The 16,950-nt window shown below is 37.0% G+C and overlaps 1 protein-coding gene across 9 annotated transcripts in view; it reads right to left on the reverse strand.

Annotated features, from left to right (window-relative positions):
- Positions 1 to 16,950, reverse strand: part of COL19A1 (collagen type XIX alpha 1 chain) — a 219,392-nt gene that overhangs the window by 695 nt on the left and 201,747 nt on the right. For 8 of the 9 annotated variants that reach the window (XM_035322084.1, XM_035322088.1, XM_035322086.1 and 5 more), the window contains 7 exons: positions 15,051 to 15,095; positions 14,880 to 14,942; positions 12,648 to 12,683; positions 12,458 to 12,502; positions 9,073 to 9,243; positions 8,059 to 8,125; positions 6,094 to 6,249 (listed from right to left, as the gene is read on the reverse strand). In XM_035322084.1, the coding sequence (XP_035177975.1) occupies positions 6,094 to 6,249; positions 8,059 to 8,125; positions 9,073 to 9,243; positions 12,458 to 12,502; positions 12,648 to 12,683; positions 14,880 to 14,942; positions 15,051 to 15,095 (583 nt within the window). Of the gene's footprint in view, positions 1 to 3,096; positions 3,631 to 3,778; positions 5,258 to 6,093; positions 6,250 to 8,058; positions 8,126 to 9,072; positions 9,244 to 12,457; positions 12,503 to 12,647; positions 12,684 to 14,879; positions 14,943 to 15,050; positions 15,096 to 16,950 lie in introns of those variants that run through there. The other variant, XR_004749526.1, reaches the window with a different exon arrangement.

A 16,950-nucleotide genomic window follows, 5' to 3' on the forward strand; every position in this document is an offset into this window, starting at 1 on the left:
GCACCCTCTGTCAGAGGACCCTCACTATATTTACTAGCCTGACCTTTCCAAATTTTTTCCACATTTTTTAACTTCCTGAAGTTCCTGTAAAAATGAGCTGAATGTATATGCTGCTCCAGCTCCAACTGTTTGATGAAATGATATAAAGCACCAACCAAAGGGCCATCTGGAATCCAACCCCATCTTTAACTGACTGTACTCAGAGAAGTATAACTGCCATCAGCCAGCCCACAAACTGGGTGAGACTTTGCCCTCCTTACTCTACATAAACACCAATGTTTGCACTTTTTAGCTGTAAACTTGGGCTGGAAGTTGTATGCTTTGATGTTCTCCTGTGTGTAAGAGAAGATCTACTCCCTCTCCAGTGTTACGCACCTGCCCTTACTTAGAAGCTGTCTTTCGAGCTTGTGCAGATTTAGGGGTTATAGCACAGAAAGCCTTCTTTAACACAAGTATATATATTGTTAACAAGTTGATTACTAATCATACTTTGAATATTTCTCTCCCTTTTGTTCACAGGGCAAAGCTTTGTATTTTTCTAGATAGCTTCCACCTCCTCACATGGTGCAATTCCTATATAACCTTTTTTCCCCCTTAAACTGTTCATAAAAAAAATATTAGTTGCAAACACTGTCTGCTTTAGAGAGAAGGATTCATGGGTACCAGTATAACATTTTGCTCTGTTTCCAGGACCAGCCCATTTCCAGTGTCACGTAAGCCATACAAGAAACTTCCTCTTGTGAAGAGCTGTAGCTCAGTTTAAATTAAAAGAGAAGAGGTGTAGCTGACCAGCCAGCATAGTGGCATCAATCCACCTGATGTCTCATGAAGAATAATGGGCACTGGCAGACGGAAGGCAAAGGTGGTCTTGTCAGTGCACTGTGGTCTATGGCAACACTGGTACTTTACGGGACAATCCAGAAGGAAACTACTGAAAGTGCTGTGGGTACCTATTCAGGGTTGTTACAACAGACACAGTGCAAGAGGAATGGTACACCAGTACTCAAACTTTGTTAAATGCAGGCTTACTATACACTTCCGTAGAAGGGCTATTACCTGTTGCATTCTGGATTTCAAAACAGAGCATGGATGATCTTTTATCAATTATCTCACAAAGGCAAAAACATTAGAAAACACATGCAGAGTGACATGCACAACATAACAAAAGGAAACAAACTGATCAAAATCTCTCAGAGAAACAAACTGATCATGCATCCTGGTAATCGAGTTGTGTTAAACAGAAGAGTGTAAGGCATATATGTACATAAGCTATAAAGAATTGGAAAAGGGTATATGATGGTGTTTGTATTCATTGTTTGTGAACCTTGATTTTCTCTTCGGTGACCATAGTAGTGCTTATAACTACATCAAGTTGGTTGACTCTGAAAACCTTGAGTAATACATGATAGTTGCTACTGTTTAAGAAGCTCAATCACACAACCACAGGATCTATTACACTTCCTATTTATTATATGTCTCTATGTTTCTTAATTTACAATAGATAATTACAGTACATTTCTCACTACAAACCCAGTTAAGTTGTAACTTTACAAAGTAGCGCTGCCACTAATCATTGTTTTGGGGAAAAAGAGAGAAATCACATTTACGATGTATCACATTTACAAAGTCCATGATAACCATTACTGTAGATATATGACACAACAGAGTTGAAAAGGGACTGAGATAAACCGAAAGGCTGTGTAAACATCAATGGAATTCAAGACAATAAGGAAGAAACCACAATAGTACAAACAGCAGCCTGCCTATGCAAATGTATGAACGAGGGTAGTGTAAACAATTACTGGCTGTATTTGAATACATATACAAAGGTGTAGGTTGCACATAGTGGCAGATGTTCTGTCGACACTGAAACTTAATACAAAAATTCCCAGGTATCTTTTCTAAAAATAAGGCTTTATTTCACAAAATATAAGCATATTCATAAACAGGCCTATATGTAAACAGTCTAAACAATGTACTATGTAATTTTGGCAGTAAAATATTGGATTTTAAATGAGGTATATTTGCTCAGAAGTAGGTTCATGATTGTTCTTCTAGAGGTTAATATTACCTTCTCTCTGAGCTTAAAGCGACAAACTCATACTTAGTCAAAGGAAAATATTACCATACACTTAAGTGAGATTTTGATTTATTGTTTCTAACATAAAGGCACATATAAGATGTCTATTTTTACTGGTAGAATTACAATGCCAGTAAGAGGCACCTGCTTAATTCAAAAGGTTTCAGCAAAGCCTTCACTTGGGTTCCAGAAGTTTTGGTGCAATTCCTGCAACCCAAAAGTTGTTGTATGTAAACATGTACCCAACATGGGCAGTATGGTAAACGTGTGGTAGTAGTGTGTAGCAAGGATGTATTTAAACAGATAAGCATTCTCCTTCTGTTCATGGATTGAGCGGTCATAGCTAAAATAAAGCTTTTGGTTCAGTGCTCTCTGTCAGAACTACAAATGGTAGCAAACAGAAGCATCACTGTTGCAACACCCTCAGCTCTACCTGGAAATGACACAAGTTTGTGTCTATGCGTTATGGAGGTAAAAAGGCGTCTCATTTAAACAGCTCCAAAAGGTGTTCTGCCTACATTGCTGAGACCTTCTTCCATCCACATGGATAATGCAATAGCTGAAACAAGCATGCCAGTATCTAGAGAAATCTGAGGTTTTTTAATCTGAATGTGAAGCAAACACATTAACAAGACAGGTAACAACGATTCTGAAGAATCCACAGTATTATACTGTGCAAATGCTCTGCATATCATTGCATTCTTACAAGCAAAAAACTGAAAGCAACCTCACGGCTGAGAGGTAGTAACTGAGTTTCAGATCAAAGTAAAACAGGTTAACTTCACCCTACACAGCAAAAAACAGTTTACAGGAGGTAACAGTTTAAAGCAGTACAGCTATTTCAGAAGAGTGACTGTGTCTGGACAACATCCACTACAATGGGCTCATGATGTCAACCAAGGTTCCTAGATGCTCCTACCCTGAAAATTAATTATTATATTAAAAGCTATAAATTTTACTATGGGAATCAACAATAAAGACAAGGAATTTTCATTACTCATCAGATGGTATTTTTGTTTCCTGATTCCTTGAGGCTACCATGAGCTACGAGGACTCTTAGGTTTCCTGATTTTGATAAAATTAGCGAAGCTTAACTAGGATGAATACTTATTTCCATATGAGAAAGATCATATTAATGTAAAATATAATATGCATCTCTGGATTACCAAATTCTCCAAAGGGAATTTTGTCTGATGGACCAAAATTCATATTCTATTATAGCTTAGAAAATACAGTTAAATCAACGGAGCCAATTGAACTACTTCCTGTAACACCTGGCAGTCTGACTGCCTGCAGATGGATGGCATTGTTATAACTTGTCAGTAAAATCTTGAAATAAATGTATTCCTTCTCTACAAGACTCTAGCATCCTTTATAATGCTGGTAACACTGCCTCACAGTATCAGCTTACTGATGCATATGCCATAGGTTATTTTTTTAAGAAGAAATATATATGGAGAGATATTCCAATCACTACTATACAACCTGTTTAAATACCAATTGCATATTTCATCATTTATTTTGCAACTCTTTGGTATTTTTTTTGCAAGCTATATTTTTACTGAGACCATCAGATAAAATTTAAATCCTTTGTACCTGAAACACTGGGAAGTACCTGAGGGACACTGTGAAAGACCCGGCTCAAGGCCAGCCGCTAATAGTTCTGGACTTCTTTAGAAATGAAAGACTATTCCCAACAGCCTAGCAACTCTTTATATACGCTTTTTGAAGACCACGCCCGCGCTTCCTAGACTTAACACCTGTGTTTTCTGCTTCTGAGTCTAACCCCTACCTGTGAGTTTACTGGGCAGGAGGCTTCCTCCTCTGCTGCTTGGGTAGCATCAGAGCAGACTGACTCCTGAGGAAGCAGACCACACTGGAGGGACTCTGCGAAGCTGCAAGTTAAGCACCTCCTCGAACACATGGCAACGCCTGGTCCCTCCCACTGGCCAGAGCTTTGCTCAGCATGCAGCATCACAAACTACTCTGGAGGTGTTTGTCCTATTCAAAACTATCTATTATTATTATTATTTTTCACTAACATTTTTGGACAAGTGACTAACTGTTTTGCTCTGGTAGCACAGATGTGCATTACTTTGCACAGAAAAACCCTATTAAAAATCTGGCAATCTGGGCTGCAACCGAGTGAGAACCACAACAACGAATAACTGGCAGTCAACACCAAATACCCCCAATGCACATTATCTGTCTGGCCTCCCAGATGGGTAGGTGAACATAACATGCTTCCTCACTGACTTGGACATACACAGCATGCTACCTCGATGGTCTCAGACACACATGCACATAACATGCTTCTCCAAGAAGTCTTGTCTGCTCTGTCCTTTATGGTTGAAAATAAACTGAAATATGCAAGGATACTTTCCAGTCTGCTCAGAGATTTGAATTTCTTTTTAGCTGTTGGCACAAAACAACAAGACGCACAGGCACAACTGGGAAAGGCATGAAATGTACTTGTAAGTGTGCTTCTCTCATGATAATCTCTCTTACTCATAGTGTAATAAGGAGGCAAGACAAATTTTTGGTTTTCTTGCCTTTGAAGTATGATTTTCTATATCTCTTGATATATCAAAAGAGAAAAAATGTAAATGCTTTTTATGATTATTAAAGTATTGAAAGAGAAGTAAATGCTTCTCACTTAGCTTAATGCTTGTGAATAAAGACTATTGAGCGTATTGATAAAATAAATGGAATTTTGTGTACATGGGGCACTACTTTTGCTTAAGCATAAGGCATGAAAAAGCAGCTTTATTTTTTTCAAGCACAGCTATCACCTTTACTTTTGATGCTCACTAGCTGGAAATGAAGCCTAGTATAACAATCTACTTCCCAGAAGCATCTGAGACTATCCACCACATACATATTCATTGAACAATCTGCCACTGACATTAAAGGTGACTGTTTACAGTGATCTGAATATTCAGATAATGATGAAGTCAGTGCTGTAAGATTCTAAGGCTTTATTGTTTTCCTTGATCCTTTATTCTTGTTCTTCTCATTCTGAGCTCATCTCATTTTTCAAGCTTCTGTCAGGGGTTTGCGTTTATCAATGTTAGTAAGTCTTTATTCTTCTGATAGCTTTAGGATCCACACATCTTCAGTTTTGCTTTCATGTTCTTCATTCCAGTCTGACTTGCTCTGACTCCAGAGCAGACCAAACTAACAAAAGATAATAATAAAGAACTACCTACAGATAAACTGCAAATTACATATTGCCCACAAAACATTATTAATCGATAAATTCTTTTTATTTTATTTTATTTTGTTCTCCTCTTCCTTCTAATCTTGGACAGGCTAGGTCTACAGTATTACACAGTTATAATGATCTTGAATTTCTTGAAGCTAATTTTGCAGTGAGGGACAGTTCACTGGAATGAGAGCCCTATACTATCTGAATGCATTGAAATGTACAAAGTACCATTGTGGATAGAATGAAAACCTGACTACTCCGAAATTCATTTGTATAAATAGATTACTTCACAGTAAGAAGGATGCATGCTGTCATATTTCAGTTTTCACTGCTCCTTAAAGAACAGTATTTGTCTTCAATTGTTCGTCCCCTGTGTTGTCCCAGAATCAGAGTTGAAATCACTCAGGTTTGGAATTCAAATTTTGTTTCTTAAAAACCCTGGTCTCTCAATATGGAATAGGATGTAAATAATTACATTGGAGTGCTGGCTTAATTTTTCTTCCGTGTTCAAGTATTTTGGACAGGAAATAACTGAAACAGCACTCCAGATAGGTGTTTTAGATATCCGTCAGTAATTAACTTTATAATTTATTAGAATAAAATGCACTGATTAGGAGTTTTAAATCAGTAAAATCCACACATTTACTATGGGTTAATATTTAGATAGTCTGGAAAAACATAAGTACAGTTTTAAAAGTTAATCATTAGGAAGCTAAGTAGGTAATCCTGGTTTATTTAATAATCATTAGCAAATGTATAAGGATTTCAAGATACAATTTGTGGAACCATTTATTGGAATTCCTACCTTGAAGCCCACGTTCTCCAGGTGGCCCTGGTAAACCATCCTTTCCTGGGGGCCCTGGTAGTCCATCTTTTCCTGGGGGTCCTGGTTTTCCATGAGCTTGGGAGGCAAGCATTGCAGCAGGCAGCTTCAACTGGGATACAAACTGAGCCATCCTTTCTTCATTAACAAAGGACACAAGAAAAAATGCTAAGAAATTTATTCACAAAATACATGAAAATAAATAAAACCCAAAGCTCCAGCCAAAGTAAGTTTCTAGAAGTAAGGTGTTTAATCCTAAATGTCAACTGTATTAAATGCTCCTATAAGTACTGAGGACCTCAGTTCCAACTGACCTCATGTCCGAGTCTTAACCCTTTGCAATAATGTGAAAGAATTTGTACTAAATTCATGTACTGTCTTTTACTGATGTAGTCCAACATTTTAAATGACTTCTGACTCCTGCTTGTGACGTACTTAAAACATACGAACACAGAATAATTAGTGTTTAACACACCTATGAAGGGGTGCCTTTTGTAACATATATAAATTGCAAAGTAGAGCTTAAACACTGTGAACACATCTTGGGATATGCTGAAATCCTAGAAACAGTTGTAAAAAAATAAATGCTCAGCAAACATTATTGACTGCAGAGATTTCAGCACGAATGGTTGAAACTCTTGGAATAAAGTGCACTTGCTAACATTTAAGCGTTCTTTAGGGGCAGACAAAATAGGTGCTAACCTTGAATCTGTCTCAGTTACACTGGATTAAAAAAAAATAACTAAGTACTCCACACTTGATCTAGCATTTACTCTGCTGAAGTTTTCAGATTTTAAAAAAAACTAATTTGAATAGAGTGGACATCAGACAAAAAAAAAAGCAAAATGACAGAAAACAGTCAAAGTAAACAAAGCCAAAACCAGAAGACTTGTGGGTACACTACTCAGGTGTAGAAAATGGAATACAAAGACAAAAGGCAGGACACCTTTTAACACTTTCTTTTTATGAATAGACTAAACATTTATTAACATTCTATTTGAATGGGAAAAGGAGGTAACTTCACCCAACAATCTACTCTTCAAATACACAACAGGATGAACTTTTAAGGGGTGGCAATCTGGGGAAGCGTGAAAATGCGCAGTGATAGCCTTGTTATAAAGTGGAAAACTCCCCGAATAGTTTGATAAGTCTCAAACTTTATATGGTGTCTTTTACCCCTAGAAGATGAAGAGGTTTGTATCCATAGATATTAATGATGAAATAGCTAAGCATATTGCAGATGTAAAACATTGCAACGGAAGAAAAATTACTGTCAAGATATATTCTAGCAGCCCCTTGTTTCAGACATCTACCTGAGTTGCAGCTTTTCAGCTCTGACTAAGAAAATGCTGGGGAAGAAAAATATTTCCTTTTCAGCATAAGGACACAACTAAGAAAGCTTATACAGTTCAAAGGCCTTGGCTGGATCTTGCTCATAACCGTACCAGAAGTAGATGGTCTGAAAGGGGCCTTTGAATTTCCACATAGATATTTGCTGAAAATGCACAGCAGTTTAGACCTGCATGATAGAAAGCTGTTAAATCTTTATCTAGTCACTAAGTGGCCATACAATTCTATGTTTCTACTGTGCTCATTTCACTAATTTTCAATGTCTTAATGGTACAATTGCAGACGGATATATTTATCAGTGTATATCTAAAATTATACATACATATGTTTGCTATTATGATTTGAGCAAGCTATCTTTTAATGCTGATCTTTCACATAATGAAGCACTCTGGCTAAGATATTTTGACTTATAATTGTCTGAATGTGAATATGAAGTAGACAAACAGTAGCTAAGCATAGCTATAGCAACAAGGCAGCTACTATGCACCATGCGAGTTACATGACATAAAGAAATGTATAAAAAGGCTATAGGAAAATAAAAACTTTTAGAACAGAATTTAAGACTTACATTTAGTAGTATAACACTTCTTTTCTTACCTTCAAAAACCTTAAGAACCTCTTGTTTGATATATTTTTTTATTTCTTCAAGTGAAACTGTATCAGCCTAATGAGGAAACAAAAAGGTGATGTACATTGGAACAAACATACAGATGGCACTTGACTATGTTACAATATTTTTTTTATTTTTTTTTTAATGCTGAAATTAGCATTAAGAGAAAAAAGGTTTCACCAAAAAATAAATATGCAAAAATCTATGTTACTCACTTATCTACAAAGTTTGCAAATAAATTATAATACTATAAAGGCCACTAACACCACAGAATAGAAGAGGTACAACTCAACTGTCAGGATGATCAGCACTTATGTGTTTTGAAATTAATTTGTATAAGACTGTAAGTAAGTCCATTAACACTGTCTTACTTTAGTAGCCTTTTGTATAACATTTGGCAACTTGTCACCCCCTTTAGAGACTCACAATTTTCATGCACAGCCAATGAAATAGAATTGTATCACAGGACAAATAATTTCAAAGTATAAGGTTTTTAGAACATTATCCTATCTGATTCAGAGCCTCTTATTAATTAAAAAGAACCCACAACATGTATGTGTGTTTACATGGAGACAAACTAAAGTACATACTACTGACAGGAAGCATTTCATTGTCTTTTTAAATGCTAATTTCTCCTTTATTGAGAATCATATTTGCTTGCTTTTCTCTCTCATTTGCAAATACTTCAGCTTCTAAGTTTATGAAAAACTTGAAAATTAGCTGTATTAAGTAGCCACGTTGATTTGTCAGGAACTAGATAAATAAATACAATTTATGCATAGCCTATATTTTAAAAAAAAATATGAAAAGAACTGCTTCATTGTCTGGGTCTATTTTTCCACATCTGTTAATAGAACACTGAAATACTCTCAGAGATATCTTGATTTTTATGATACTGTGGTATTGCTTGGTTGAATTCCTATTGCTCAGCACACATTCAGCAGACACCTTCATCTCTTCTGACTTCAAAAGCAACCAACAAATCCTTTTTATTTTCTTACCAGTAAACCCGGGGGGCCTGGTGAACCTGGGGGACCTTGATGACCTGGTGATCCTGGATGGCCTCTGTCTCCTGGTGGCCCAGTAGGACCCATGGCCCCCTTTTCTCCTGATGGGCCAGGTTTCCCTCTTTCACCTTGTGGACCTTTGTCTCCTGGAATACCCTGATCTCCCTGTGTAAAATAAAAGGATAAAGAAAACCCCTGCACATAGCAGAACTGACTAGGAAAAGTCACCAAGAATGCTAGAGAAATTTCTTCCTTGTTCAGAAATTGATTTTTATTAGACTAATAAGTTATGCAGGGAAGCTGTTTTACACCCTAATCCTTGCCTCTGAAAACAGCAAGTAATGTTTTGTTTTCTTATACTTTTAAAATTGAAGTCAATGACAAAATGTAGCTTGACTCTGCAATCTACTTTTTAAATACAGAATTTGGGTGCGGAAAGTTTATAGACCTGATCCATAAAAGGACCTAGAGATGTTAAATACAGCAGAGGCAGAATTTAGGTGCTCAACTTCTCCCAGGCATAAGGTATCATTTCTTTTTCCCTGTAAATTTCCATAGATGCCTAATATTTTATTTTTAAATCTGGCCAAACCTTCCATTAGTCAAAGAAACAACAGATATACATATCCACTTAAAATGACTAACTTCCCTGCAAATTAAATAAATTAAAGGTTTATGTTCTGTCCAGTTTTCACCATGGGCTGAGATGGCATTTAAATCTGTTTTATTTGCAAGTAATTAAATCTTTTAGAATGACTTAATGTGTTGCCTATTAGTGCGCTGAGCTATAGCTGTGGAACAGAGTGCAGCAAGTCAAGCGTTCGGATTGTTAACAAATAGCTGACGGTTCTTATGGGTCACTGGCTGCCCTTGCTGCACCACTTAAGCTCATGTTAAGTTCTACCAAAAGGAGGAAAGAGCACTAGGAATTGCCTACATCATTACTAGATAAATTTACAATACACATTTATGAGGAGTAAACGAATGGAATTAATTGCATTTTTAATGTACAGAAAGTACTGGTAAATTGTATTCAGATCTCATACATCATTAACTGATAAAGCAATAAAAGTGTAGTTATATTCACAAGGTGTATTTACATGACATGTTAAGACTGAAAAAGTCAGAGAGAAAAGTAAGGATGAAATTAGGAGGTTGTACACCACTTTCATCACCATCTGTACTCCAAATCTGTATTATTTCCAGTGAGTTAGAGCTTACTAAAAGCAATAACTAAGCTTTGCTACAAAGACTGTCACTCAAGTTGCTTTATTGCATTAACTGAAATTGCAACATGTTCCCAACTGGAGTTTAAATTACCCTCAGAAAGAGCACAAAGGCTCTGAACTCTGGAAAGCCAATCACAAGGAAAAAGAGCAAAAAACACAGCAGCAACAACAACAAAAAAAACAACTGTCCAAATCCAAGACCTCCTCAAATCCTATCCTACATATATAACTGTAACCTGTCAAAACTGCTAATATAGTCAGGAAAGTCAGTGTGACATAAAAACAATCTCAATGTTAATTTAATTTATTGTATTTCTATTAAAAGATTTATTCTGCCAATATTGCAGGTGCCTGATTTCCAGTTTTAGTTTCTGGCATTAATATTTTGGGCAAAAATATGCAGCACATGAATGATTTCCTATAAACATACAGCTAATTTAGCTATTCAGTTGAAAAAAAAAAAATAAAAGATATGATACAATACACAAAAGATACCTGTAATTTTTGTCTCAGACTATTGGATTTTCAAGAGCAGACAGGAGCAGGAGAGGGAGCATATGCGCATTGGGGAAATTGGTAGAGTAATGTTCTGATGGAAAACACAGACCTTTTCAGGTTTCTGTAAGTTTAAAGACTTTTAGCAAAAAGTGTTTTGTTCTGCATACATGTATTGTATCAGGACCTGCATTGCAGCACCTTGAGAAATTCAAGGTACAAGAAGGTCTCTGACTGATAAGCAGATCTTCTATAGTCTGCAGGAAACAGGCTCTTTCCTGGCCTTAAAAAGTTTTTGCATCCAAAGCCCTATCTCCTTCACTCATAGCAAACTGAAACATCACAAAACTGAACAACTCCTGTTCTATAAAACGTTATTGCAAACCTTGGAAAAGGCATAGCCTTTAATATAATTTTTAGCTTCGTTTCTTTTTTAGAGATTGCAGTCCAGTTTATGTGGCACCTGAGAACACTCCATTTTGTCTGATAGTGCTTTTAAAGGAGATGACTCATGTATACGTGAGTGAAAAACTATATGAAGACTACTAGCTTAGAGGAAGACTTAATTAAAAATATATTTAATGCATAAATACACATATATCATTTCACAGGCTTAGAACTCAGCAGAGCAGGTATGGATAGCTGTACTACCACTGCATAGTCCCTCTGCAGTCTGGCTGGTTACAAATTCTTGTCAAAATCTGTCAAGCTCTCTCAAAGATGCAGCTGTAGGTGGGGTCAGTATGTTTCAAGGTCATACACTTAAAGCTTCAGCCACTTTCTCTCTTGTATGTGTATAACACTATTGGTAGGGCACTCAAATAGGTAGCATTGATAAGGTTAAGGCTGAGCAATGTAATGTAATACACAGTAGGTGGTACAATAAAAAGGTTCTCATATTTTATTTATGTTCTTAAAGGCAGGAATAGACATTACAAAATGTTAATTTTTATGAGGGACAGTTATTGTAATAATGGTTAAAACCTGGTGTCTCCTTAGTGTCATAAAGCAGTATTTCCATTTCCAGATTAGACAAATAGGTGCTTTTTGGGTCATTATATAAACATGGTATTAACTGTATTAGGACATCAGGTCTTTAGCCTTTTCTGTTACAACAGAAGCAGGATATGCCCTAGGATTTTCTTTGTTCTAACAAAATAATGATCACCCCCTGCCTCCTATAATGATTCCTGTCCAACATGATCATGTTACTATGAACAGAACTGTCTAAACATTTTGGCAAGAAGTAAAGTAATGCATTGGCACTCTGGCTGCCTAGCATTACAAGCTTGTTTTATGTAAAATTTGACTATATATTTGTGACATGAAAAGTCTCCCGGTAGGAAGATGGGGAAAGCTTTATTACTTTCAAAGTTTGACTGCATCACAATGGGGTTATCTGCTTTCTAGTTTTCATCGAATTGAACCATTTACACTGTCCAAACCAACTGTGTTAGAAAGTCAATAAATGTGTTTTTCTCTAGATCCAGAAGCCAATTCAATTCTAGTTACTTAAAGTGGTCTCTGGGACTCTCAGTGTCTAAAATGCTTGGAGTTCACAGAAAATTCACTTGGTTTTGACTGTAAAATACATGACAATGAGGTGCTTGGGTACTCAGTTAAAAGGAAATAAGTTATTAAGACAAGGGACTTACACGTTCTCCTTTGGGCCCTCGGTCTCCTGGTCTCCCCACAGCACCCTGAAAAATTGTTTTTTAAATATATTGCTTAAAGGCTTTGTTGTATGTCCATTTATTAGCAGAAGTGAAAGCAAATACTAGGATTAACAGCTATGCTATTTGTGAATAATTAAATATACTAGTATGCAAAAGCATGTTTTCCTACCGGAGGACCTGGCAATCCATCTTTTCCATTGATTCCCTATAAAACAAACAAACATTTTTTATTATTACAATTATGTTCATGCATTTTGAAAACAAGGGGTTAAGCTCATTTTTTTAGAGATGGTATTAATACATATTCTAAAGCTCCAGAGTCAGAAGTTTGTGTGGTTACAGTATTAAAATACTCAAAAATAGTATTGGGGCATGTACAACAAAAAAGCTTGGGGCCATATTGAACTGCAAGCAGATTAAATCTGAACTGAGATAGAAGCGCAAGAAATATCTTCAGTGACAAGGTGTGCATCAATTTTAATGAGCTCACAACTTTAAATGACAAGTTACATGGAAATTCTGCAAATATGTAGAATATGGATCTGTGAACTCCATATGAACTTTTCAAATCATATCTAATCGTTATACCAACACAGAAGAGATTCTTATAGACATTAGCCCAAATGTTTTATGAGCCCTCTGCTGTTACACTGATTAGACCTTAATAATAAGTGGCCAGATCCATTCTTTGGTCCTCAGGACTTGTGACATGCCACACACACGGAACCTACAGGGCTAAACATTTTTCCTGCCCAAGAGAGGTCTTATTCACCCCACCTACTGGGAGCAGTTCCAGCCTCACCTTATGCCCCTAGATGGAACGTGGCATTGTCTCACAATGTGCTAGTTGGTATGGGCCAAATTAAAGTCACATAGTAAGTTAACCATTGTGTAACACCAGATAACCGTGAGATAAATGATCTGGCATTGTTTAATTTACTGGGATATATATGGCCAGAATCTGCACATGCAGAAAACTCAGTGCTATTTTGCACAGTGAGAAAGAAGACTTGTATGAGCAAAGACATCAGGAGTATTTCCTTCCCTTTCATACTGCAAAGCACTGTTTGGCATGTATTAAGCATTTCCTCAGAAAATGTCACAAATGGCAGGATTACACTGAGGGGGACACAGATAAACCGGCTTCTATGGAAACGCACAGTAATTTGTCTCAGCATATCGGGGCACCAACAGGCTCTGCAGCTCCACTCCAGCAGGGCTATGGGTGCCTATGCTCAAGGGCAGCTCAGATCTGGTGCAGCCCTGTAATCTGGGATCAGACTGCTGTGAAAGAGCTGGGGGAACAAGACCTGCGAGGTGCCTCCTTTGAGGCCTCCCCTGCTTCTCTTAGAAGGCACTCAAGCAACTTGTGTGGGTAAGTTAGTAATGGCCTTGTGCCTTACACACCCCGACTGTGCCTTGCTGACTTTTTTGGGATTGACCGAAGACCTTCCCTGTCATTATGGACTTCTCTGGCTGCCACTGGGCTGTAGGCTGACCTGAGTCTGTTTTAGTTTGGTCACTGTGAGCCTGCACCCCTTGCTGGTAAGGCCACAGCCCCATCTTGCTCCTGCCCTGAGCTTGCTCGCTTTCCCTTGCAAAGCAATAGGGCTTTAAAGTTTTATTAGTGTTACAGATTTTCAAGCTATTCCTTAAATTGGGCCAATTTGCTGCAGAAGTTGTCTCTTTCAAGACAGGAGCATAATGTAAAGGCATGCTAATAAATCTAAACGGTCTACTTGTCATGCTTGTCACTGAAACATCAAACTTAGGGAGAGACAATTAGTTCTGAGCTATCCTAGCTGAACTACTTCTGGAATATAAACCAGGTCGTTTTAAACTAGCCCAGACAATGCTACAGTCCACTGCTGACTACAGCACTTTCACATTTTAAATAAAGAGGTCAGATTAGACATATCCAAAAAGACTAGTAAATGCTTCAGCCACAGAGTTGCATTACCTGTATACAGAAGGACAAGAAGTTTATACAGAGAGTCATGAAGCAAACTCTTCTCTATCTAAACCAAACCCAAGAATGCATTTTTTTTTTTTTTTACCCCTTCCTTTATACACTGTGTTGAGTGTCTGGGTTAATATTCTCATTCTGAAAATCCACTAGAGGAGCCTTGAAATCAAAGGGATCCAAAGGACCTTCTAAAAGGATCTCATTCACATTTGAAGTATCTCAGTAACATCAACTATAAAAATATCAGCACACAAGGCCCCATATAAAAGGAATTATTGACTAGACAATTAAAACTGAGCACTGTAACTCTAGAATGTTCTTCAGAAGTTATCTAGCCCAATACAAAGCAGGACGTAATCTCTTTTGTAACTTCTGACAAACTAAAATGTATGTTTTTGTAATGAACATAAATATATTCCATATAAAATCACTTACTGGTTTTCCTTGTGGCCCTTCTGGCCCTGGGAAGCCTATATCTCCTATAGGTCCTCTTTCACCCTAAGAAAGAAGAAAACGCATGTATGAATCTGCATTTAAAATCCTGTATTCAATGTTAGAAATATTTGTGTATTATCACAACAGTCCAGAACTCAAATCTGTACTTACAGGTTCTCCTGGCATCCCTGGGGACCCTGGAGATCCTGGCTTTCCCTGCAAGAAGAGAACATTACAAATTCAATTTACTAGGGAGCAAAATATCAATTTCTCTTAGGTCGAAATTAAGACAGGATATATATTTGAGTGAAATACTCAGGTTATAGCTCAATAAATGTTTTAAGAGAGAAAAATAAATATTTTTAAAAGGGTTTATTACTGATTTGATGTCTTTTGCAAAACCATTAGGTTTTTTTTTTGCAAGCCTTTGTTGCTCCTTTCCAGGAGCATATGTGCACCACAGCTTCTGTCATCCTGTTTCTTTGACTTGGTACTCCACGCAAAGTCAGGTTCACATCTTGGCAATTTTCTTCTCAGCACTCTTATGCAGTTGGTTATGGTATTTAAGAATTTCGTCTCTGTGACGTGTCCTGGTGCAACATTCATCCAGTCCTACTGGTATCAGCTGAAGTCATCCTTAGCCACCACTCATCCTGCTTCTGCAGTCCCTTATCTCTCTCAGTCAGTACTGTTGTCCCAAGGACATTGGTCATCACCCACTTTAGGTTGGGACAACATTTAGGCCTTGATATGCATATCAGTGGTGGACAGCACCCTGCTACCCTAACCATGTGTAATTTGAAGAAATTAACAGACCTGTTTGTAGGAACAGAGGATAACTGAGGTTGGAAGAGACCTCTGGAGGCCATCTAATCAAAACTTCTGCTGGGTCAGCAATCAGATTGGGCTGTTCAGACCCAGACAAGAATCTCAACTCACATTTCCTGGAAATATCCTTGGACCAGATTCTCAGATGACTTCTACAAGTGGCGAACCTAACACATCAGCACCTGTGACAACTTCAGGAATGACATGACTGAGGATTATTTCTGGTGAAATAGGCAATTGTGGAAATTCTTGCAGACTCAGTCCAAGTTTCCTTGATAATTTGACTTGGCAAAAGCCAAAGCAAAAATGAGATATTTATATCCCCAAATGGGGACAAGTGTCCTCTACTAGATCTAGGGAATAATGCTAGCTGAGGGGGACAAAAACTTCTCCAGCAGGATATGTGGATTTATGTCCAAAACTCTTCCTAGAATACTAAAAAATATTGTCTCTCATAAATCTATTATTTTTTTTTTTTATTAAAACTGCTTAACATAAAATGTTAAAGCAAATAATTTGCTGCAATGGATTTTATTAGAATTAAACATAAGCGACAATGCAACTTCATCAGTCACAAAGGGAAGTCATTAAATATTTAACATCCAGCTAAAATAGAAAGCAACAAGATTTGAAACATATCCAGTGGGAAGTACACAGGGAATGAACAATTACGATCAGCCTAACTGGCTGTTGCATTATTGATTCACAGTGTAGAATACGTTTTAGAGTAACAAACTTTGAAACTTCTACATGGGCTATAAAGCTCAGAGAAATCCTTTTCTTCCTTTAAATGTGTAATTTTACCTTGTTTTAGGATAACTTAACCAAATTAAGCTATTTAAGCTGATGCTCTCTCTTGGAAATCACAGTAAATATACTAAATCAGTGGCTAATGGAGATGGGAGTGCATAGATACAGACTTCTCTTTATTTCATGAAACACATTTATAATTTAAAAACAGCTCCTGAATGGATTGGTAGCTGCCCAAATTTAATAATAAATGTATTTGCATAGAAATTACTCCATGCTGCCTCCTGAAATATGAATATATGCATATTTTTATTAAACTGTGAATGCAATCTAAAGAAAAATAATCTTTATTTCCTTTAGGAACACAAACAGAACAATTATAATTTCAATTTATCATTAGTTACATTTCCTTTCACCCACAAAAAAGCTTCAGGATGACTTTCAGAAACTTCTTGAATACTACATGTAAATAGCTGACAAAGTATGCCCCTAA

Source organism: Oxyura jamaicensis, chromosome 3 (genome assembly GCF_011077185.1).
Source record: "Oxyura jamaicensis isolate SHBP4307 breed ruddy duck chromosome 3, BPBGC_Ojam_1.0, whole genome shotgun sequence".
Taxonomy (NCBI): Eukaryota; Metazoa; Chordata; class Aves; order Anseriformes; family Anatidae; genus Oxyura; species Oxyura jamaicensis.